This window comes from Raphanus sativus, unplaced genomic scaffold, assembly GCF_000801105.2.
Source record: "Raphanus sativus cultivar WK10039 unplaced genomic scaffold, ASM80110v3 Scaffold1421, whole genome shotgun sequence".
NCBI lineage: Eukaryota > Viridiplantae > Streptophyta > Magnoliopsida > Brassicales > Brassicaceae > Raphanus > Raphanus sativus.
Window position 1 is genome coordinate 1 of NW_026616733.1, and position 22,124 is coordinate 22,124.

Here is a 22,124-nt window from a genome sequence, read left to right on the forward strand (position 1 = left end):
CAGTTATATATAGACCGATTTATGTCACTTTGTAAACTTTTTGTGATAGCAACTCAATTGTAGAACAAATAAAACTGACCTGGGTTGATATTCTCATCCACTGCCATGGAATGGAGTAACAGGTTCTTCTGATTTTCTTCATAGTATAAAAATCAACTGACAATGTTATTGACAATAAACTTGTATATGAAGTTGAGGAAAAGGCATAAAGTGTCATTAAAATACCTTGTTTTCTACGTTTATATGGACGATCATCTTGTATGTTTTCCTTTCCAGGCTTATGTTTCTTGTGATTCATGATAGAGCTTAGGTTCTTCAAATGTGAATCATTCGTTATCAATTGAAACAAATGATAACTCAAAAACGTATCCTTAGTAATATATTACTATAGTGTAAAAAATTGAGTTTCTTTCTACTCGGATTCATTTCCATCCAAGTATCTTACAGTGGGAAATTTTTATTACATTAATGATACAGTCATAAATATCTTTCTATGACTCCCGCCTAAATATTTAACTTTCTGTGATCGGACAGATTTGGAGGAATTGCATTTTCGAAGGGAGAGAGGATAATGTATTATGATCGTCCATGGATGTTAAGGTATGCAACCTTTAACTAACTTATCTTATTAGAAGACAATTTCCTGAAATATAATTTAGGTATGGAACTGATCTGGTTAGGTAGGATATAGACCCGGAAGTTTACTGATTCTTAAAGTCGAGTGAGTTATACTGCCAGCTTGAAAAATTGTATCACTACTAAATGTTTTAAACTTGAATTAATAGTACTAAACATTGTATATGAACTAAAACATAAGCACCAAAAACAAAATGTAATTTGACTATATTATAATCTAGACTTTTGAATCAAGGTTTTAGATTTTTATATAAATTAAGTTACGAATCCATTATACTCAACAAAACCAATACGATAGAGTATTAAATAAATTAAGTTAACAAAACATAATACTGAAATAAAAACCATGACAAACCAAACCTAAGTAAACATTATGAAATATAAGAGCCTCTCTCTGAGATTATTATTATAGCAATCATCTTCAGCCACTTAAGTCACTCTCCTCCTTCTTGATCCTCAATGCTGGTGGGACTTTTGTTTCACTCATCTCATCAAATTCTGCCAACAAATCTTTAATTGGGATTCCACTCCGTTTAGCTGGTGTCAGATATTTATGGATAATTACTTCACTCTCCTCCTTCTTGACTTTCAATAGTGGTGACACTTTGGTTTCATTCATCTCTTCAAATTCTGCCACAAAATCTTTAATTGGGATTGCACTTCGTTTAGCTGGTGTCAGATAATTATATAGTTTTTCATCGGAGGAACTACCACGTTCCTTCGTAGCACCCTGGAACAATGGCCTTGTTATAATTATGATATCAAACACAATTATATCAAAACTGATGTTTTAAACAAAAACAATACCACGGCTCGTTGGGATGCAGTTAAGAATGATGGGCTCATAACATGGTCATTTTCCTGCAATAAGAAAGAAATATGAACATTATCAAATAAAATCAATTTTGATGAAAGAATATATTTTTGGTTATTTCAAAATATTGTGGTCAACATACCGTAGGATAATAAGTTACATCAAACTTATTGATCATATTTTCGTTTGTAATAATGTTTACCACCTTGAATGTCTCGTGCTTGTAAAGATAATTATCCTTCTCGATAAGGATCTTAAACAGATATGTCTTACCAACCAAATTAGTCAAAGCGGAGGGTAAAAAAGAAGGTTCCTGAATCTAAAAATAAGACACACAATTGATACAAAATGGAACCAATTCAGGTATAATGGCCAAACATAGAAAATCAATTCAGTTTATGATCGTCAAGTAAAATCTTTCTTACCTCGCTTTTAACCTTTCCAGTTAACTCAACGCAAGGTTGATGTAGTAACTTGAATGAAAGACTATCACTTAGATGTAATTTGGTGTTGCTGGTATTATCAAGAACTACCAAATGTAAATTATACCTACGTTTTTAAAAAAAAAAGTTAAATGAACTTTATATTAATACATACATCACTTTTAAATGGAGGTAAATAGATATAAAATATAATTTGCTTCACAAAAATTTACCTTGGCAATAGCTTCGGACCGACAATCTTACACTTAGTACAGTAGTATTTGTACCCACCATCCAGTATAGGCATGAATGAATAATCATTGTCATTTGGTACGGTCAATACTTTAGTTGCGCACACTTTACAACTCAAATAGTACCAACCCATGTCCGAATCAACCGCTGCTATTGTACACATAAGAATACATCTCTCCACCTATATAAATTCATTTCAACAGAAACATAATTATATTGAACTAAAGATTAAAAACATTACTGCGAGGGTTTAGAGAACAAACATTTCTGGTGTTCAAAACCTCTGCGATTGTTTTCCTTGGAGTATGAATAAAAAAGTCCTCATTCTCTGATATCATTGAAACCCTGGACCACGGTTTGGGCTCGACAATAGCCAACGTTAAAGCATCTTTTGGCAACCTAAACAATTGTTGAAAATAATTAAGACAATACAGTTAACATATACATAGCATCATGATATTATATTATAGGGTCAGACAAAAAAACGTACACTGCCTGGAACGCTATAACTTCATGCATCTCCGGATTTATCGCTATGTAGGACACCTTATATGCGTTCTCAATACTTCGATCCTCTAGTTATAAATGTAATCCGCAAAAAACATATTATTACAACACTCATGATAAGAGCTAATCGATATTTAAGAACACAAAGAAACAGTACCTTTATAGACTCTGATCTTGACAAATCTTAATACACAAATAATGGAGTTCTCTCGTCTAAGTTGAATTGCATCGATAACATCCAATGCGCATTTTCCCCACAAAACACAAGACAGCTTGACACTTCTACACGACATAAACTCAAAACATGAAATGAAATCGATGAAACGAAGGGGGTGCCGTAAATTGAACCCTGAAGAGTTGAGATATAAAAAATTGTTCTTATGGTATAAACTTACTCTTCATTCCTTAGCTCACACGAAATCCTTTGTGTGTCTTTTCCATTTACGGCAATGATTTCAAGAGGACTAACCTCAACAACCTCTCCGATAACATCTACATTTATGCACAAAAATATTACATATCATTCTACGAAGGTGAGTAAATATTTTATTATATAGATAAAATAGAGAGGGGATAAGATAACTCACCAACCAGAAAATCGGTATTAAGACGACCATCTAAGATTTGCATAAAATGCACTGGCTGGAAACCAGTCAATCGTAGTGGTAAATCTCCACAAGGGCGAACACGGGTTAAGGGTAGAAACTGAATTTTATAAGCATGATTGGTTGGTCGATATGATCCATATGAGTAGGCAACAACAAAATTAATCAATATTTTAGAGCACCCTTCATAAAGTAATCCTTCCAAATTGGACACCAAATCATTTGTCACCGTAGCATGTATCTTATCACCCTGAACCATATATTTTTCAGAAATAAACTAATGTCTCAAAGAGGCATCGGCATAAACAAAAAATAACGTTAGAAGAAATAATTTAGAACATCACACATTACTTACACTTGAATCCACTAAAACCATCTCTATACTCTCTCCAGTCCGGGCAGAGTACTGTTTCCATAGACGAATTATCTTAACCCTTATTCTCCACATTGTTTTGAAAGGTTTCAATGCAGAGACTTGATCAAAAGTAACCATCGTTGTATTGCTACGAACACCTTTCTGTGCGTTGTTCTTACTGTTTGTGATAGACCAAAAGTGTAAGGTATTGAGTATTATATATATATTTCACCCACTTAACATTAGGTTAAAAGGTAGGTAAACTTATAAGTTAGAAAATAAAAAACTGGATACAATTAAATAGTCGGCTAACTGTAAAAGGTAAATTTACAAATAGTTCATTTTACCAAAAAGACTTTTTCAAACTCATGGTAAAATAATATACTGTTGCCATAGTTTAAGTTCCCACAAATGTGTCAAAAATAATTTCAATTATGGTTATACTTGATGCATACGCAAGCATATAAATATGGATATATCCAATAATTGTCATATTAGGTAACTCATTCAATTATTTTCGTAAACTTTAAGATATATGAGAACTCCTCAAGATTTCCTAGTAATATATACTATTTCCGCTGTATGCACATTAGGAATTATTTTGGTTATACTTTAGCACTGCTTTCGTAGATAAATATAGGCCACCTCTAACCTTGTTATGAAATTAGGTATCAATACATGAGTGTTAAATATTTAAATTCTAATAACTCCCCAAGTAATTTTCATACGGAAATAAAAGAATTTAATGTTTAAATACACAAATATATAACTACTGCAAACACTCTTTTTAAGTATTAACATGAGCTACACTAAAAGTATATAAATTTACGAAAAATTAAAATTGTCAAACTATTAAGAAAAGGATAGGCTAGTTGAATCTGGGATAAAGTAGAAACATTTTAACTAATGAAAGATGAATATATAAGAATTAAAAATAAAACAGAGGCTTTTCGATTAATTTTAAAAAAAATCCAAAGTACTTATGGAATAGTAAACTTCCAACAATTCGAAAGGCTTTAAAAAGACAAATGCAATATAATAAAAAAGCACATGATGAAAACAAAAGCCTCTGTTTGAACGTCTTGCAGTCCGTTGAATCTCTCAGCCACTTTTGTCAGTCTTCTCCTTTTTGATCCGAACGGAACATGCGTTCTTTGTAACAGAATTCTCGTCGTAGTGTTCCTCCAAGTTAAAAACGGTTGCGGCTGGGCGTTTAGCAGGAGTCAATAGGTTAGTTTCAACATCCTGGGACGACCCTCCAGATAACATTGCGGATCCCTATAATATGTTCGGAAAATATAACATTACTTAATATAATCCACATTTATAAAAAAAAAATAACCTAAGCTGTTCGATAACTAAAACATTACCTCCGGTGCATCTGAAATCACAGAATCTTCCAAACACAAAGTATTTCCCATTGCCTACAACAAAAATGGGATTACTAAGCCATATAGTGATAGCGGAACATTGAAACGGAAAAAAATACTTTAGAGATTGGGACCTGGGGTTGACGCAAGTTCTCGAACTCGGTAATCATCTCAATGTTGGTCACGATTTTCAGGACTCTGTAAGTCCCATTCTTGTATAGAAAATTATCTCTCTCAATGGCAACCTTGAACAGATAGGTTTTCCCAGCTAAATTTTTGAGTTCCATAGGAATAAGATCTGGGTCTTGCATCTGTAAATAGAACATGCATAATTGAAACAAAAATACAATACAATTATAATGAGTCATTGTTCACCATTTGAAAACACGCATTACCTCTTCAGCATTAGGTCCAACCAACTCATTGCAAGGATGATGAATGAGTTGCACTGCAAGATTATCGAAAAGAAGAAATTTTGCATTCCCAGTATTGTCTAGCACAACCAAATGCAACTTGTATCTAGCATATATGACAGTAATGATATTAGGAGTTGAGTAATAGTGTTCAGTTATACTAAAAACATATTGTATTATATAATTACCTTGGCAGCAACTTCGGGTTCTTCACCTTGCATTTGACGCAATAATAGTGAAATCCCAGTTCATCGTCATCTTCTCCATCCTCTGTGATTTCGTTAGGAACATGTAACACCTTCTTTGAACATACTTTGCAACTCAAGTAATACCAACCCATATCGGAATCAATAGCTGCTATTGTGCACATCACAATACACTGCTCAACCTATAGACGAAAACGATGAGGTTATTACACAAATCTCACACAAAATCAATAAATGATGACTACAGATCACATTGTAAAGCAATTACGGGTTAATTATTCCATACAAACCTGGTTTGACTCAATCAACTGTTGGATGTTTTTCCTAGGAGTGTTGACAAAAAAATCATTTTTATCACCAGTACCATTAGTTAGCAAAAGCGGTTTGGGTTGGACAATTGACAATGCAAGTTCATCCCTCGGTAACCTATAGTCAATCACAATATGTATAAAAAATGATATACATGATTATGTAATAAAACAAATGTATATTTAATATGAAAATGAGAAAAATATTTAAAGCAACACACTTACAATGACATAAAAGCCTCCACCTCGGGACCAAAAGGGTTAATTTCCACTTCTGAAACGTTATAAGCATTGGACACACTACGCTCTTCTGCAATTGACAGTAAAATGAAAATAGTTTCTTTAGCACAATCTCTCAAGATAAGAACTAATTATATAATTTCCAAAAAATGTTTTATAAAGAATACCTTTCCAAACTTTAATTTTCCCAAAGCGTAAAACAACAACAATAACATTTTCACTGCTTCTTTGAATAGCCTCACTGATATCAGTAGCTAAGTTACCCCATAAAACCATTGGCAAACGTTCATCCCTACAATGAATCGATTAAAAAATTCAGCGAAGAGTTTGAATATGATATAAGTTAGGAACGGAGAAAATATATTACGAAATAAGTTACTTTTCATTACGAAGCTCAATCGAGATTTTCTTAGTCTCTTTCCCATTAGCTGATACAACTTCAAGTGGGGTAACCTCCACAATCTGACCCATTACATCTGACAAAAATAATATGTGTTATATAATGGAAACAACTACTGTGAAAATTGTAATGAAATTAGCAAACTGAGATAACATACCAACCAAATAGTCGGTATTGAGTGTCCCATCGAGAATGTCCATGTAGTTGACTGGTTGAAAACCAGTTAACTCAATGGGTAAATCATCACAACACCTCACACGGGTGGTGGAAAGGAACCCAATTTTGTAGGGATGAATAGTTGTTCGGTATGAACCACCTGAGGGGATGACAGTAAAGTTGATGAAAATCTTGGAACTGCCTTCTGAAAGAAATGAATCAAACTGATTCACCAGATCCTTTTTAACGGACGCATTAATCTTAACACCCTGTAGAAGTTTATTTCATCAAAATTTTGGTTAGACCACGATCAATAAAGCATAGAGACAAATATAAAATTAAGAAAAATTGGACAGTAAGGTTTCATACATTAGAATCGATTAAAACCATCTCAATCGTTAGGCCACCAGCAGCAGAATATTGTTTCCACAAACGTATAATCTTAACCCGGATCTTCCACATTGATTTGAATGGTTTCAAATCACACACAGCAGTTATCGCAGCCATTATAGATGAATGAGTAAAAGATGTTTTGTTTCGAGTGTATTGAATTACAAAGATGAATGGAAGTAGCTTTGCTTTTATAGGTTCAGTAAACCTAGTACTTCCAGCGCAAGGAAACGTTTAATGCTGCATTCAATCTCATATATTTTTCGCGTGCCAATCACTCTTGGATTTTAAAATTTCCTTAATATATACCTTCGAAATATTCTACCTTAAATAACATATATTTAGCTTGCACAGAAAGTCAGACCTATTAAATGAAGTTTAAAATAGACAGACATAGGTAGTTAAAATCGGCTATCGGTCCAAATTGGTTCACCTTTTTACCATTGATTTGGTTTGCAATTGTTAACCAAAATCCCATAATAAATGACTCTATTATCGCAACTTCATACTTGTAACACGTAAGAGCATGCACACCACGTTCATCCCGAAAGGTATACTAACAAATCACATTGAAGTTATCTTGTCTACAAACCTTTAATTGATATTTTTATGAGTTGAAATAATGAGTTCATATCTCTTTTATATTGAGGAGCTGTTGCCATTGAAGCTATAGAGAATAGATTGTATCATCATTGAGAGAAGTTGAAGAAAGGCCTCTTCACTGGATAATGATTTAGTTGGGTTGCTTTAATTGCTTAGACACTCTAGACTGAATTATTACTTATCAGTTCTTAATTTTGAAGATTTAGTAATCTTCTTTGATAATGATTTGATTAAGTTTGTTTCTTTGATTGCTTAGAGTTAGAGTATTGCAGAGTTTCAAACACATTTTCTTTTTTTAATTGCTATTGTGTATATTTAGAGTTTCGATTATATTTATGGAGTGTCTGATGAGCATGGGATTATTGCAGCTCGCATCATTTGTCAATTGGAGTGAAGACAAAAGAGTGAGTTGTGCTTGCTGTCGAGAAGCGTATCACCTCTCGTGGGCTGGTTAATCTATTTACATTTGATCTGTTTGTTTTATAGAGTTCTCATTTGATCGTTACATTCCCAAATGAGTACTGATTCTCTTTCTCCATTCATGTTTGACGCAGTATCGACCATTTCTAGTCTCTCTTCTTATTTCTGCTGATGACGAAAACGGACTGAGCTTGTAAGTATAAGCCTTCTTCTACTGATATGATCCACTTGTTAGTTGATCACATTTGTCACACGACGCGGTCTTATTATAGGTACTACACGGACAAATCTGCAACATTCTGGCAGTGAAACACAAAGGCGACTGGTTCAGGCTCGGAAGGAGCTGATAGTTCTCTTCAAGATCAATTCAAGCTTGCAACGTCTCGACGTACCGAAACACTCTATTCTGGAACAAACAAAGACATAGAGAACCGCGTGGATGAGAACTGGTGGATGAGTGTTACTGGTAAGATTCTCTACGTCAAAGTCGACTTTTGATACTTACAGAACATAAGAGTCAACGGTATACACGATGCAGCAACGAACCGCCTTCAAACCAAGCTCCTTAATATACTGAAAATATGACATAACATCTATCCAATAAAGATATAATTGGATGTTGCAGCGTCTCGAAAGAGTCATATATACAATAACAGTCTTCCCTGCTTCTCTCCTCAATAAAATCGTGGACATACTGCGAGTCTCATCCCTGAAAAGATAGGAAGTTGCTTTCTTATTGGGAGTTGAGGGTCTTGTTTTCTTATTAAAAGCTGATGGGAGCTCCGTCATTAAGGTGGAGAAGAAGACAGATATGCAGATGGAGCTCACAACATGTCGACGATCTAAAACGAAATAACAATATACTATCTCGTATGGGTAGATAAAAGTTTCCGATGTAATTTTTTTGGATGTTTCTCATTTGATCTATCTTCTAACCAAATTAGGAAACAAAATAATGAGGAGCTCTATCTATATGACACATCAGCATTCATGTTTGCAAATGAATATGACAACGCCATGTGTCAAAGATAATGTGAAAGCATTTAATGATAATGCATCCCTTTTAATATATAGGGGATTACATTATATATGTACGTGTTACAGAGAGTGTAAATCAGGTATACTTGTAATACCCATGTATACTAGTAGTCATACTCATATTACACTAATACGTTAAAAATATTACATTTGCAAAACAACTGCAGTGATATGGCAAGTTGGACAAGCATTTCTGTAAAAATTGGGAAAAACAAAAATATTATGACTAGCATTTCAACAATCAATTTATTAAATTTGAAATAATATTTCATTGATTTGATATTTCACATTTTGTTTTGGATCTTATTTGATATTCTACTTTATAATGAATAGTAACTACGACTTGAGGAAAATAAGGAAATACAAAAGAATTTGTTGTCAACAAACAAATTGTTAAATAATTCGGCAGTCCTAAAAGTAATATTTAAAAATTTGTGTAAATGTTTATCATGATAAAATAAGACATGGTTGCTTGGAGAAAGCACACCTAAAATGGAGACCCTTATTACATTTATGTAAATGTTATCCCATCTACCTAATTTTGTATTTTTTGGGTGAGAAAACGGATGCCTTGCTTCTGTCGAGGTTTTCTTGTTATTATTATACTCTTCAGTTTTTTTCTCTAAACTACAGTTTCTTAATATATAGTCCAGGTAAAGAAAATAGTTTTATGTTATAAACTTGGGAGAAATTTGATTTATTCGGCGTTGAATTAGTTTTGTAGATTTTACCAAAAAAATATTTTTGTAGAAAACCCATCTTACGTTTCTTCATGCTTTCATGTTAATGTATAAATGATCTCATAACTGTGTAGAAAATAACTATCAAATTTATTTTTCCAAATATAATTATAGGCTTTTAAGCAAAAAAAATGTTATAATTATTGGCCGAAGAATTCTTTTCCATTTATTGGTGTCAACTATTTTATGCTAATATTGATAGAGAATGAGGGTAGCTAAATGTCTCAGAATAAAAAGCAGCGATAGATAATAGGGGATAATACGAGCCGTCAATAGCAGAGTTGAAATATTTTGGAGAATCTATTTTTATGTCTTCTTGAAAATATCATTAAGTAGCAACTAAACGAACTTGTACTATAAAAAAAGGAATGGATGCAAGAGAATATGTGCAACTGGAATTTTAAGTTACTCGTTGCTGATCTTACTATTTAATGCAGTCGGAAATTAATCTGTATGGCTGTAACGATTAGCAAATACCAAAAGGTAATAACATAAATCAAAGTGGAACTGGTCTAAGTTTTGGAAGTTTCTAAACGTAATTTGAAGCGAGGAAACCACCAACTGGTTGTATATATATTAAAAATAAAATTGATAAAGAAATTTGGTTCCACAAACATACAGAATCGGCGAAGTCTCTTTCAAATAACAGCTTCAACCAAAAGAGTATAAATTTTTTTTTCAAAAAAAGAGTATAAAATTATAATAAAATACTGAAACTATTTAACAAAACTAAATGATAAGAATATATATCTGTAAACTAATTTACTCTCATACGAAAAGGACTTTGAACTAACTAATTAAAATGGTTTTATTCACTTTCTAGCTCAATAATATAACATTTTAAAATTAGTTTATTTTGGACGGCTTTGATATATAAACAACAATCTAGTATGGATGACACAATCACAAGATATGTTATGTCTTGTTATCTCCTACCATTAGAGATTTGCAATAAACTTTCCGCCGCAGTGGCGCGATTTTGGTGGGAAGCACGAAATAATAACCGAGGTCTACACTGGGTAGTTTGGGATAAAATTTGTGTTCCTATGGATGAAAGTGGTTTGGGATTCCGGAACTTTAGAGATTTTAATCTGGCGCTATTTGCCAAACAAGTTTGGCGTCTCCTTACTAAACCACACTCTCTGCTGGCAAGAATTCTGAAAGGAAGATACTACAAGCACTTGAACCCGATCACTACGGGTAAGGCCAATAACCCATCCTTCGGATGGACGAGTCTAATGGCGGCGAAACAGGTCCTGATCGATGGTCTGCACAGGAAAATAGGAACGGGAGCAGAGACAAAAGCATGGAAAGATGTGTGGCTTCCTACTAATCCGCCTAGACCTGCGATTCCTCGAGATGAAAATACCGAAACCGGACTAATGGTTCATCATCTCATCGACTTTGAAAGGAAGGAATGGAATGTTAACTTAGTGCAACAACTAGTGGCAGATGTTGATGTTCCGCGAGTCCTATCTCTTAAAATAAGTCGTACTGGTCGCCAAGATACCTATACATGGAGCCACACAAACTCGGGGAACTATACGGTTCGCTCAGGCCACGCGGTTGCTGTGAAACAGAGGAAGCAAGACGAGACCGCTGCTATTTTGGAGCCAAGTACAACAGAGCTAAAGAAAAATATCTGGAAGTTAAATGCCCGAGGAAGATAAAACACTTTCTGTGGAGTGCAGTGTCGGGCTTTGTGGCCTCTGCGAGTAAGCTAAAAGAAAGGCATTATGGTAACGATGCGGTGTGCCAAAGATGCGGTACGGAGCAGAAAACTATAAACCAGATCATTTTTGAATGTCCTCCGGCCGTGCAATGCTGGGCACTGTCATCAATCCCATCCCCTCCGGGTATATTCCCGAGTTCATCAATTTATACGAATATGGATACTCTTATCGGACTTGTGGCCAATGCATCAATGCAAGACAGAAACGTCTCTATGTTTCCATGGCTGATTTGGTATATATGAAAGGCGCGCAACGAGAAGTGCTTCAACGCAAAGGACGTAACGCCTCTTGACACGCTCCAGCTAGCTACTAGTGAGGCGGAATCGTGGCGCATAGCTCAGATCGTCGAGACCAATGCGGAAGGAGGCAAGCCGGCGGAAGACACAAGACAAGTCATCGACCATCGTGACACCGACTGCAAATGGATATGCCAGGTAGACGCCTCTTGGAAGGATAAAAACAAAGGAACAGAGCTCGGCTTTATCCTCTTTGAAGACCGACGTGTGAGGCTACTTGGCATTAAGCACTATGACAAGGTAGCCTCGCCACTCCATGCTGAAGCTGAAGCTCTAAGTTGGGCTCTGAAAGAGACGAAGAAGATAGGGGCTAGCGAGGTGATTGTTGAATTAGATTGCCAGCAACTTGTTCGACTCATAAATAAGCCGCAGGAATGACCTGCTCTTGGTCCTGAACTTGATGAGATTGATTTCTTATGCTCGGAGTTCTCTTTTTTCTCGGTTAACTTTATTAATCGTTCTTTTAATGGCCGTGTGGACTGTCTCTCTAAGGCAGGACGATCAGGAGCTCCAAACTTTTGTTACTTGGGAGATAAGGCTACTCCATGGCTGGCTCTTGAAGCTACCTTATGTGAACTTTTAGTTACTTAATAAAGTTTTTCTTTGGGTGCCAAAAAAAAAAACTACACCCCTGGGATAACTACACAGTACTTTCTATCACTGAACCAACGTAATAACTGAACATAAAGGATGATTCTGTATATATATGTAATCTTCTTTGGATTACCACTAAGCATGTGGTTCTCACACTAAGCATGAGGTCCTCGAGAACTTCACAAGGAATCTCTTTTAAAATGTTATTTCAAATCTCTGGACGGTCATAATTAAACATTTTTCTATCAACAGCTTCTATATGAAACTATTAGTTGTTTTTGTTACAGTTTACAAATATCTTATGTCTTATTAAACTCCTTTAATTTGATGAACTTATTGAATAATGTATTTTAGCTTGTAGACATTTTATATCCTTCACCATTTTTCCAGCCTTCTCTTGTCAAAATAACCAAACCTTCAAATAAATAAATAAATCAACTTTTTAATTTAATTGATGATCGGGAAATAAATAAATGGATACGAATATTTATTAACATCGATGAGGAAGACGACATAAAAATAATAAAAGAGGTTAAAAAGTAGTATTGTATTATTCCATAAATGGAGACACGTGCTGTAAAATAACACATCTCTTCTGTAATTAAAACGTTGCTTCTTTTGCCTGCGCGCGAAGTTCATGGATCAATCCTTAGACCAAATTTTACCTTTGTCTGTAATAAAATATCACCAAAATGGACAAAGAAAATACAAAATACTAATAGCATAGAGAGAGAGAGAATTAACGGGGAAGAAGAAGAAGACTTGAGAAAGAGGATCCGAAGAAAACGGACTACTTAAGAACCAGTGGTGTTCGGTTCTTTATTTTCTCTTCACATCTTTCTCTCTCTCTCTCTCTTTTATTTATAGTAAGCGATTAAAAGTTGTACTTTTTATTTGACACGAGAAGACAGAGAAACAGAGAGATAGGCAGACAGAGAAGAGAAAGAACGAACAGAGGATTTTTCAAAGATCCTCTTCTTCCTCTTGTTCTTCACCTTCCTCTCCCCTGGTTAGTTTTCTTGATTTTGGAATGAGAGAAAGTTCAATCTTTTTTTTTAAATGGGTTTCTTCTCTATAATGAGTGAAGTATTTCACGCTGTATGCTACAAAAATGATTTTGAGTTTTTCTTGATCTCCAAAACAATGCTTAACTATGTGTTTTCAGGATTTTTTCGTACCTTTCACGTTTCAAATATCAAATGGTTAAGTCAAAAAAAACTATATCAAATGCTGCATTTTTGGTGTTTAATGTCAAATATGATTTAAGTCATCTGCTAATTAAAAGAAATATAAATGTTGGTTTGAGTCTTTTTTCTTGTTTCCTTTTGTGAAGGTCTTGAAGATACATGAATCAACATCCAATTGTTATGAACATTGATGCATTCTTTTATATCTTCATAAGCTCTTACAGGTGACCTCTCTCAAAGATTAAAAAAGGTAAAAAGACTCAATATTTTGCATTTTGATGTTGACTTCTGACAAGATCATATGTATTTGGTATAGTGGGTCTTATTCATTTCCTTATTGTCTTGATTGTTTTGAACAGGTTCTTTGGTTTGTTGTAGCTCATTAGCTGGTGTATGTAGTAGAGAAACCCTTCAAAAAAACAAAAAAGAATGGGTGGCTGCGTTTCTTCACAGAGAAAACTAAGCAACAAGCTTCAACAGAAGAAGCATAGCAAACATGGTGGCAGATCTGCCCAATGCCGGTCCAGAATCTCGGCTTCGATGCCCGATGTTCCTATGAAACGCATGAGCAATGCGAGCGTCAGGGATTTTGTGAATCTTGATTTCGAAAAAGGCGCAGCCAAGATGATGTGCAAGAGAGCTGAGATGTCTAATGCTAATTTCCACATGACACAGCTTCAATGGAACTGCAGCCAAATCGATGGAAACCGTATGAACAAATATCTTTTAAAAGAAAAAAACTCTCAAGACCTTATGAGTTGAATCTGATTAGTGTTTTCTATATATGTACAGGAATATCACATGAGGAAGCTTGGTATGATTCCTTTAGTTACATTGACTCTGACTCTGATGGTGGATCAAATAGTAGTGTTTTCGAAGGTTAACAATCAAAGCTTTTTGATACACAATAATCTAAGACATTACTAGTAGTTTTTTTTGGTGATTTATTAACATGATTATCTTTTTTTTTTCTTTTTCTTGCAGATGCAAATGCTTCTGCAATGGGACAAGTGATTCAGTACGAAGAGTTCTACGGAAGTTACCTGACAATAGATGGAAACAAAGCTGAGTCATACTCAAGCAAGAATGAAGTTAGCATAAAGAGAAACCAAGTGGCTGATGAATCTCATCATGAAACTTTCAAGACTACTACTTGTGAAGATCATCAAGATCACAGGAAGACATCATCAAAAGTTGTTATGGTCTCTGTCCGAAGAACATCTATCGATAGCAAATCAGCATCATCTGACTTCCGTAAGAAAAAAAGGAACTAAAAAAGTCTTCTATAACTTTCAATGTTTTTTTTTTTGACCGTTTTCTTTATGTCTTTAAAACTGTGTAACAACAACAGCTTCAGGTGAGAAGCTCCTGTACCGACCAAAAGCCTGTTCTGTGATTCAACGTTCTTTGGGAGAGAAGCTGACAAATCAAGGAAGCTGGTCAGAGCTTTCTCCGTCGAGTTTCAAGCTCCGTGGATTGAACTTCTTCAGGTTAGGGATTCAAGAAAGTAGACAAAACAGTTTTATGTTGTATAGTCAAATCTAAATTTTATTTGTTTATATCAATTTTTTTTTTTGCAGAGACAAACAAAAGAGTCCAGCACCAGATTGTAGTCCTTACACACCTATTGGAATCGATCTTTTCGCTTGTCCTAAGAAGATAAACCACATTGCTCAGCACATTGAGCTCCCTAATTTGAAACAAGCTTCATCACAAGCCTGTGATGTCCCTAGTCTGTTGATAGTAAACATCCAGCTTCCAATGTATCCAACCTCCATGTTTGGCGACTATGACGGTGAAGGACTTAGCTTAGTCTTATACTTCAAATTAAATGAGAATTATCACAAAGAGATCTCATCTCACTTTCAAGAAACCATCAAGGTATTAATGGATACAATCTCTTTTTTTTTTTCTTGTTTGGAATAATAATGTTTCTGTAAAGAAAGAGGTTCTAAAGATTTGTTATGGGTTCTTGTGCAGAGATTTATGGATGATGAGATGGAGAAGGTCAAAGGATTCACAAGAGAATCAACAGTTCCATTCAGAGAGAGGTTGAAGATCATGGCCGGTTTGGTGAATCCTGAGGATCTTCAGCTATGTTCTACCGAGAGAAAACTCATCACAGCTTACAACGATAAACCAGTTCTCTCTCGTCCACAGCACGATTTCTTTCGGGTTAGATTTACACTTCTTTCTTTTGAGTTATATCAATAAGCTATCTTGAGATTTTCATTTTTGACAGCTTTGTGGGTGCTAATGTTATTATGTGTTTGATCATTTTTGGACACAGGGACCAAACTACTTTGAGATAGATCTGGACATACACAGGTTCAGCTACATTTCGAGGAAAGGACTCGAATCTTTCAGAGATAGGATCAAGAATGGCATCCTTGATCTTGGTTTAACCATTCAGGTACTTGTAATAATTAATTAATCTCCCAAAGCTTTTGGTTGGTAGGTTCTTTTTTTCTTTTTGGTTTTTTGGAGTAAATACCTTTTTTTGTTATTTTTTCTGAAACACAGGCTCAAACACCAGAGGAACTTCCAGAGCAAGTACTGTGTTGTGTCAGGCTGAACAAGATTGATTTCGTGAATCACGGACAGATTCCAACGCTTTTAACTAACAAACAATCATGAGGATCCAAGGATCAACCAATCCAATGGGAGACGCAAAGAGACAAAAGCAAAAAAAGAAATGAAAAACAGAGAAACTTTTCATGTATTTGTATTGAAAAGACAAAAAGAGATCAATGTCTTTTTTGTGGAAACCATAGAAACAAAGATTTGCTCAGAAGTTTATTTAATCTTATTGAAAACTATTCATTTGTACAATGAAACAATTTGCTCTGTAAATTTCATTAAGCAAATACTATCTATGAGACACCAACATCAAAAGAAAGCAAGTTTGGGTCAATAGTGTAATACCATAATAAAAATAAACAAACAAAATATTACAAAACAGATAATAAATACATCCACAGAATGTATATTATTAACCTATCATCCTCTGAAACAATAACACAAAGATACAACACAAACCCCCTCTCTGTAGTATTCCTCCTCATGTACAAATGAATTCACACAAAGTAAACAAACAGACATCTTAAAAAACCTACAAAGCTTTAAGGTTTTACAACCCCTTCTGATGAACTCTTTTTCTTCCCTGTAAACTGCTAGACTTCTCAGACAATTGTGTATATAATTTAGTTACCTGTTCAACTTCAACCACTAAGATTCCATAAAAGTTGAAAGCTTTTTGTCATGAGAAAAAAAGATCTTAAATTGTTTGCTCTTCTTTCAGCCTTAGACGCGCAACAGGCTGCTGCTGCTGCTGCTGCTGATTTAAGTTAGCCGAACCGCCCGGTCGGTTTTCTAGCCTTAAATGTGCAGCTGCTGCAGCGGAATGGCTGCTTGATTTAGATGCAGGAAGGTCATGGTTATGTTTTCCTTCATATGTTGTCACTACAGCTTTTGGATCTGTTGCTGCTCTCTCTACATGTTTCCTCACTCCACATCCCTGTGTTGTGCACTTATAGTAACTCCTGTGGATCAATCAATAAGAGAAACATTATGAAGCAGCGATAGCTAGATCAGTAGATGGATTAGTCTGTGTATTACCTGGGATAAGGGTTCCCTTTGACAACTTTCTGTCCATATTTACGCCACCTATATCCATCATCTAATAGATCAACTTCACTCGTCGTTTGAACAATGATTCTAGGCTCTGTCACAGTTCTATGTGAAGTAGCAGCAGCAGCTGGTTCTGTAACTCGAACTTCTGTACTTCTGCACATTCAAACATCTCTCTCATCAAAACAATGAATGATCAAATCATCATCAAAGCTTATAACTATATATATACCTTCTCTTGGGGTCAGGCTCATCTTCAACTTTCTTCCTCACACCAGTTTCTCCATTACCAACCTCTTCACTGTCACTTGCCTCAGACATTTGCTCTGTTGTAGCTTGACTTGCTGCTTCATGTTGTTCCCTCGTCGTTTTATTACCGGTGTTACTATTATTAACCGAACTCCCGTTTAGATTAGCTGTGCTATCTCTGTTGTTGCCTCGCTTAGTGTTTTGAGGAGGTTCATGATTGTGCTGACCTTTGTAGATGATCTCCGTTACCTGTCCATCGAGAGACCTCTCGACTTTCTTCTTGACAGGACACCCCTGACTCGTGCACTTGTAATAGCTTCGAGGGAACTCGCTGCCTTTGACTTGCTTTTGCCCGTATTTCCTCCAGTTATAGCCATCGTCAGCTGGTTTGTCAACGTTTAGAGGCTGCTGTGACCTGTGCTCGATGATGGTGGTCGTATCTGAGGTTTCTCTCGGAGCTGTGGTCTGGTTCTGAGGTGGTTGAACAGATGAAACCTGAGAGGAAGGAGGAGGGTAGTCGGTTTGTGGTAGCAGCATATTATTAGCATTGGCTTGAACTGCTTGTGCTGTGACTTGTGCTAGAGCTTGCTGATGTGTCATTCCATATGATCCCTGCACATTTGTTACATATTTTCCGGTTATTAGACAAGGGAGATGCAGAGAAAATGAAACCAGCTAGTTAGTTGCCAAAAGAGAATAGCACAGGGCCTTCCTAAAGAAACCATTTACATATTGTACCAGAATCAAAGAATATCATCAGGTCATAAAGACAAAGAGCAAGCCCAAACTTTGATGAGTGTATTTGATCCACAAGAACCTTTCTTTTTTTCTGAAAGTTCATACCTTGTCAAGAATACAGCTGAGCTACAAAGTTCCCCCAAATGTTTCTAATTAAACCCCAATTCAACTATAATTTGTTATCTCCAAATTTGACCTAAGATGTTTTTGAATGTTTTTTTCATTTTCTCCCCTATCTTCCAACCAAAATGGTTACAACAAGTTTATGATCTGTTATGAAATGGAATCTCACCTAGATTTTTTGCTAACAAGAAAAAAAAAGTGGTTATCTTTATTCATGAGCAGAGGCAACCAAGTAACAAAAACAAGAAACAGCTCAATACAGAAAGCCCTAAACTTTCGGTTTCCATAAATAGATTTTTAAACTTTAAACACCAAAAGCAGTTTGATCAAATCTTAAAAACCTGAATGGGAGAGAAAAGACCCAAGAAGCTCGGCGAATCCAGCCGCATCGCAGGACTTAGCCCCGGCGGTACGTTGAACATCGTCGACGGGGACTGAGAAATCGTCAAACCGGTGGGTCTGCTCTGCTTGAATCTCGGGTCAACATCACCGCTCGAGCTATTATTATTATCCCCTTCTTCTTCACTAGCTGCGGAAGATGCAGCCGCTGGAGCTGGAGCTGGAGCTGGAGAAGGCATGACTCCGGAAAGGAGCTGAGAGAAAGACCTAAACTCATCTGAATCGGGGAACATGTTTGAGACCAGAGTCATGGGACCAGGGCTGAATCCAACTCCACCGTTGAAGAACATCTCGGTAAAGGGGCGTGGAGGGAGAGACAAAGTCGGTCGCGACGGAGCTCCGGTTGACTTGTTTGAAGTCGACGGAAGTTCTTCCTTCTCCGACATCGTATAGAGAGAGAGAGAGAGAACAACCCAATAATGAAAACAAAACAAAAAGGTTCTTTTTTTTTTGTGCTTACTTCTCTAAAATCTAAATATCCATTTTGTATATATCTGTCTGTGTGAATCCGTGTCGTGTTTCACTTCGCTTTTTTTTTTGCCGTCTTTTTAATGGAGATTTCTAGTTTTTTTAATTTACTTTTATGTTCCATAAAAACAGATCTGGAGACATAAAAGGATTAAAAGCTACTCCCTCCGTTTCAGTTTATTTGTCGTTCTAGTTTTATGCACACATATTAATAAAACATATGATTTTGTATATTCCCAAAATAAAAACACAATTACCTATACATCTAACCATATTTCAACCAATAGAAAAATGAATTTAAGAATCTTGTTAATAAATTTTGCATTGAAATCTTAAAACGACACTTATTTTAAAACGAAAATTTTGCTCCAGAACGACAATTAAATTGAAACGGAGGGAGTATTTGTCTTCTCGCAGTATAGTAAAGTCTACGATGCAGATATGTAAAAAGAATATCTCTACACGTTTGGACAATGTCTTAGAAGACGATATATTATTGGATGATTTGTATTTGCTTACGGATATATAGTTTTTTAAAACAAAATAAAAAATAGATGCATACTTCAATATTTTCACAAGAAACTACACCTTTTACTTCAAATTTAAGCAAAAAAAAAAAAAACTACACCTTTTACATTTTTAATAGATTTTAAATCGGATATAAAATTTTGATATGAAACTCTCTTTTTTTTGCTACAGCTTTTATGGTACGTGTCATGGTCAATAAAACTGGAATTAAAAGTAATAATAGTATTAAAAGAAATATGGAGTATTAACCTCAAGGTCCTCAACTAAGAAGAAAACAAAATTTGTACCAGATTGATCTAGTAATTCGATTTCAGTTTAGGTTTCACCTTTACAAAAGCGTCGGTCTTGTAATTGTACGATGAACCTGGAGTGAAGAGGCAAGCAGGACAAGGCCACAGCTACTCCACGTTGTGTATGAAATGAATCCATAAATGACAGCTGACATTCTATTTCAAAGGCCCATTTTCTATCTTAATGGGCTGCCAATAAAAGCCTAATCATACATATAATTGTCTGGTTTCTTCTTGACCTAGCCATGTTAAGCTCTTCCAAGCATCGAGTTCTACATTTGTTACTAAGGTTGGGGAGACTTCACACGTATAGAACACTTGTAACAAAACTGGAATGTGCAACACTTTCTTCTGCATTGTTGCTATCATCCCATATGTCCCTCTCGCCTCCTCCAGGTACATATAGCTTCCTTACTCCAAAAGAAAAAATCCAACATCTCTTGTATTCATTCAATAACTGAACATGTACTCAATGCAGTATACACGTAATAGGTGCTTGAAGAGAGAAAACCCCGGATCAAGGGTGCAATGGACTCGATTACTTCTTGACAGTACTGATTGACACAATCCGCAACACTACCTTTTCACATCTTAAAGCGTTTTGGAGTCCCTTCAGAAAGATTGGATCTCCAAATCGAAGCATACAAAATCTGAGCTTAATTATCTAGATGATATTGCTTACTGACATTAGCCATATATATATATATATATAAACTTTCCCAGCTACAGAGCAAGTAAAAACAGTGTACCATGCAAGAAGCTAAGCAAACCAGTTTTTGACTGAAAGATTAATGGGCATCAACAATGTAATGATCTTTAGAGAGCCATGTAATAACCAGCAAACAATTTTATCCCCTTAAAAACCCCATAAAAACTACCTAAAAATCCTCTCAGTCACAAGGACTCTAACTCCCTCCTCATCTGTTCTTCCCCTGCACGAATAAATTGAAAGTGCTCAGGGTTAGCATGCATGCATCTCACTAGCTTGGACATCTGCTGGCTACACTTGGCTGATGTTTCTTCCTTTTTCTTCTCAGCTTCGTCACTGCAATCTAGGTAGGCCTTGAAAGCTTCTTTACATCCACCTCCTTCCATAACGGCTAAGATTCTCTTTGCTTCCTCCTCCACCTCTGCGTCTTCTTTACCTTCCGTTAGATCTCGCCCAGCAGTTGACGGCAGGAAATCCTTAATCATCACTTCCGTTGCATTTTTCTCAGCCTCCAGGATGGGATAATAGTATTCAGAATGAGCCAACATACACTTCTCCATCATAGGATAACACTTAATGCCGATACTTTCATTGTTTTTCTCAGCTTTCTTGGCACAATCTTGAAAAGCAGTGAATACTTCTTTGCACGCACCTCCTTTCATGAACACTTCTATAGACGAATCTTCCTGCTGGCTTTGGTTGTGTAGATAGTAGGAGACGTAATTTCCCATTATGATAGGATCTTTCCGTCAACCGAGGAGACAAGGGTCGATATCTGAATAAGTATTAGGTTAGATAATGTTATATATAGAGCTCTCCTTTTTCCATACACGCATTGGATTAGTTTTCTTTTGTAATTACAGTTATAGCCTTTATATGAATTCTAATTTGTTTTTAGTTGTGTAAGAAAAAGATCTAGTAATATGGAAAAAATCAAAATATATAAGCAACATATGACTTGGTTTCATATTAACAAAAACAAAAGGAAATTCATTTAATATTGCAAAATGAATTAAAAAATATTAAAACAATTACTGTACCTAAGAAAGAGTCCTTAATTAAGGAAATCAAGGACTTGATCCTTAGCACAATTTCGTCCTTTTCGTTCATTCTTTCCTGATTCCTATCATCATCATTGTTGGGGATGGATTGTCACCACCCACAAGGCCCAGCGAACAGGAGGCCCATTACCATCAAGGAGGGAGCGGTCGGCTCGGCGTCGGCTCCTCGACTGACCCCGACTCGGCTCGTGACTACTTTAGCTAGAGGACGAGCAGCCGAAGCGAGCAACCAAACAGCTCGGGC

General features: G+C 35.7%; 6 protein-coding genes across 6 annotated transcripts; 2 read left to right on the forward strand and 4 right to left on the reverse strand.

Moving 5' to 3' along the window:
• Nucleotides 1-1,057: 1,057 nt before the first annotated feature.
• On the reverse strand, nucleotides 1,058-3,652 carry LOC130504206 (uncharacterized). Its single transcript, XM_056998791.1, has 10 exons — nucleotides 3,592-3,652; nucleotides 3,027-3,123; nucleotides 2,789-2,913; nucleotides 2,615-2,699; nucleotides 2,388-2,523; nucleotides 2,106-2,305; nucleotides 1,876-1,999; nucleotides 1,593-1,769; nucleotides 1,444-1,497; nucleotides 1,058-1,366 (listed from the first exon to the last, which is right to left on the reverse strand). Exons 1-10 carry the CDS (start codon nucleotides 3,650-3,652, stop codon nucleotides 1,058-1,060), a joined length of 1,368 nt encoding a protein of 455 aa, XP_056854771.1.
• Nucleotides 3,653-4,692: 1,040 nt separating this feature from the next.
• On the reverse strand, nucleotides 4,693-7,191 carry LOC108832043 (replication protein A 70 kDa DNA-binding subunit C-like). The gene is made up of 11 exons (XM_018605536.1): nucleotides 7,054-7,191; nucleotides 6,686-6,953; nucleotides 6,508-6,604; nucleotides 6,296-6,420; nucleotides 6,114-6,198; nucleotides 5,871-6,006; nucleotides 5,563-5,762; nucleotides 5,357-5,480; nucleotides 5,096-5,272; nucleotides 4,962-5,015; nucleotides 4,693-4,869 (listed from the first exon to the last, which is right to left on the reverse strand). Exons 1-11 carry the CDS (start codon nucleotides 7,189-7,191, stop codon nucleotides 4,693-4,695), a joined length of 1,581 nt encoding a protein of 526 aa, XP_018461038.1.
• A 3,922-nt stretch (nucleotides 7,192-11,113) lies between these two features.
• Nucleotides 11,114-12,282, forward strand: LOC108843571 (uncharacterized). Its single transcript, XM_018616803.2, has 3 exons — nucleotides 11,114-11,492; nucleotides 11,567-11,625; nucleotides 11,854-12,282. Exons 1-3 carry the CDS (start codon nucleotides 11,114-11,116, stop codon nucleotides 12,280-12,282), a joined length of 867 nt encoding a protein of 288 aa, XP_018472305.2.
• Nucleotides 12,283-13,284: 1,002 nt separating this feature from the next.
• On the forward strand, nucleotides 13,285-16,509 carry LOC108811238 (uncharacterized). The gene is made up of 10 exons (XM_018583283.2): nucleotides 13,285-13,507; nucleotides 13,832-13,935; nucleotides 14,045-14,394; nucleotides 14,478-14,564; nucleotides 14,670-14,939; nucleotides 15,037-15,175; nucleotides 15,266-15,566; nucleotides 15,666-15,860; nucleotides 15,976-16,098; nucleotides 16,209-16,509. The coding sequence occupies exons 3-10, from the start codon at nucleotides 14,115-14,117 to the stop codon at nucleotides 16,320-16,322; spliced, it is 1,509 nt and encodes a 502-aa protein (XP_018438785.1). The 5' UTR covers nucleotides 13,285-13,507; nucleotides 13,832-13,935; nucleotides 14,045-14,114; the 3' UTR covers nucleotides 16,323-16,509.
• A 90-nt stretch (nucleotides 16,510-16,599) lies between these two features.
• LOC130504207 (probable WRKY transcription factor 4) lies at nucleotides 16,600-19,291 on the reverse strand. The gene is made up of 4 exons (XM_056998792.1): nucleotides 18,767-19,291; nucleotides 17,548-18,176; nucleotides 17,304-17,471; nucleotides 16,600-17,227 (listed from the first exon to the last, which is right to left on the reverse strand). The coding sequence occupies exons 1-4, from the start codon at nucleotides 19,208-19,210 to the stop codon at nucleotides 16,963-16,965; spliced, it is 1,506 nt and encodes a 501-aa protein (XP_056854772.1). The 5' UTR covers nucleotides 19,211-19,291; the 3' UTR covers nucleotides 16,600-16,962.
• Nucleotides 19,292-21,004: 1,713 nt separating this feature from the next.
• Nucleotides 21,005-21,550, reverse strand: LOC130504208 (uncharacterized). The gene has a single exon (XM_056998794.1). It carries the CDS (start codon nucleotides 21,548-21,550, stop codon nucleotides 21,005-21,007), a length of 546 nt encoding a protein of 181 aa, XP_056854774.1.
• Between the last annotated feature and the right edge of the window lie 574 nt (nucleotides 21,551-22,124).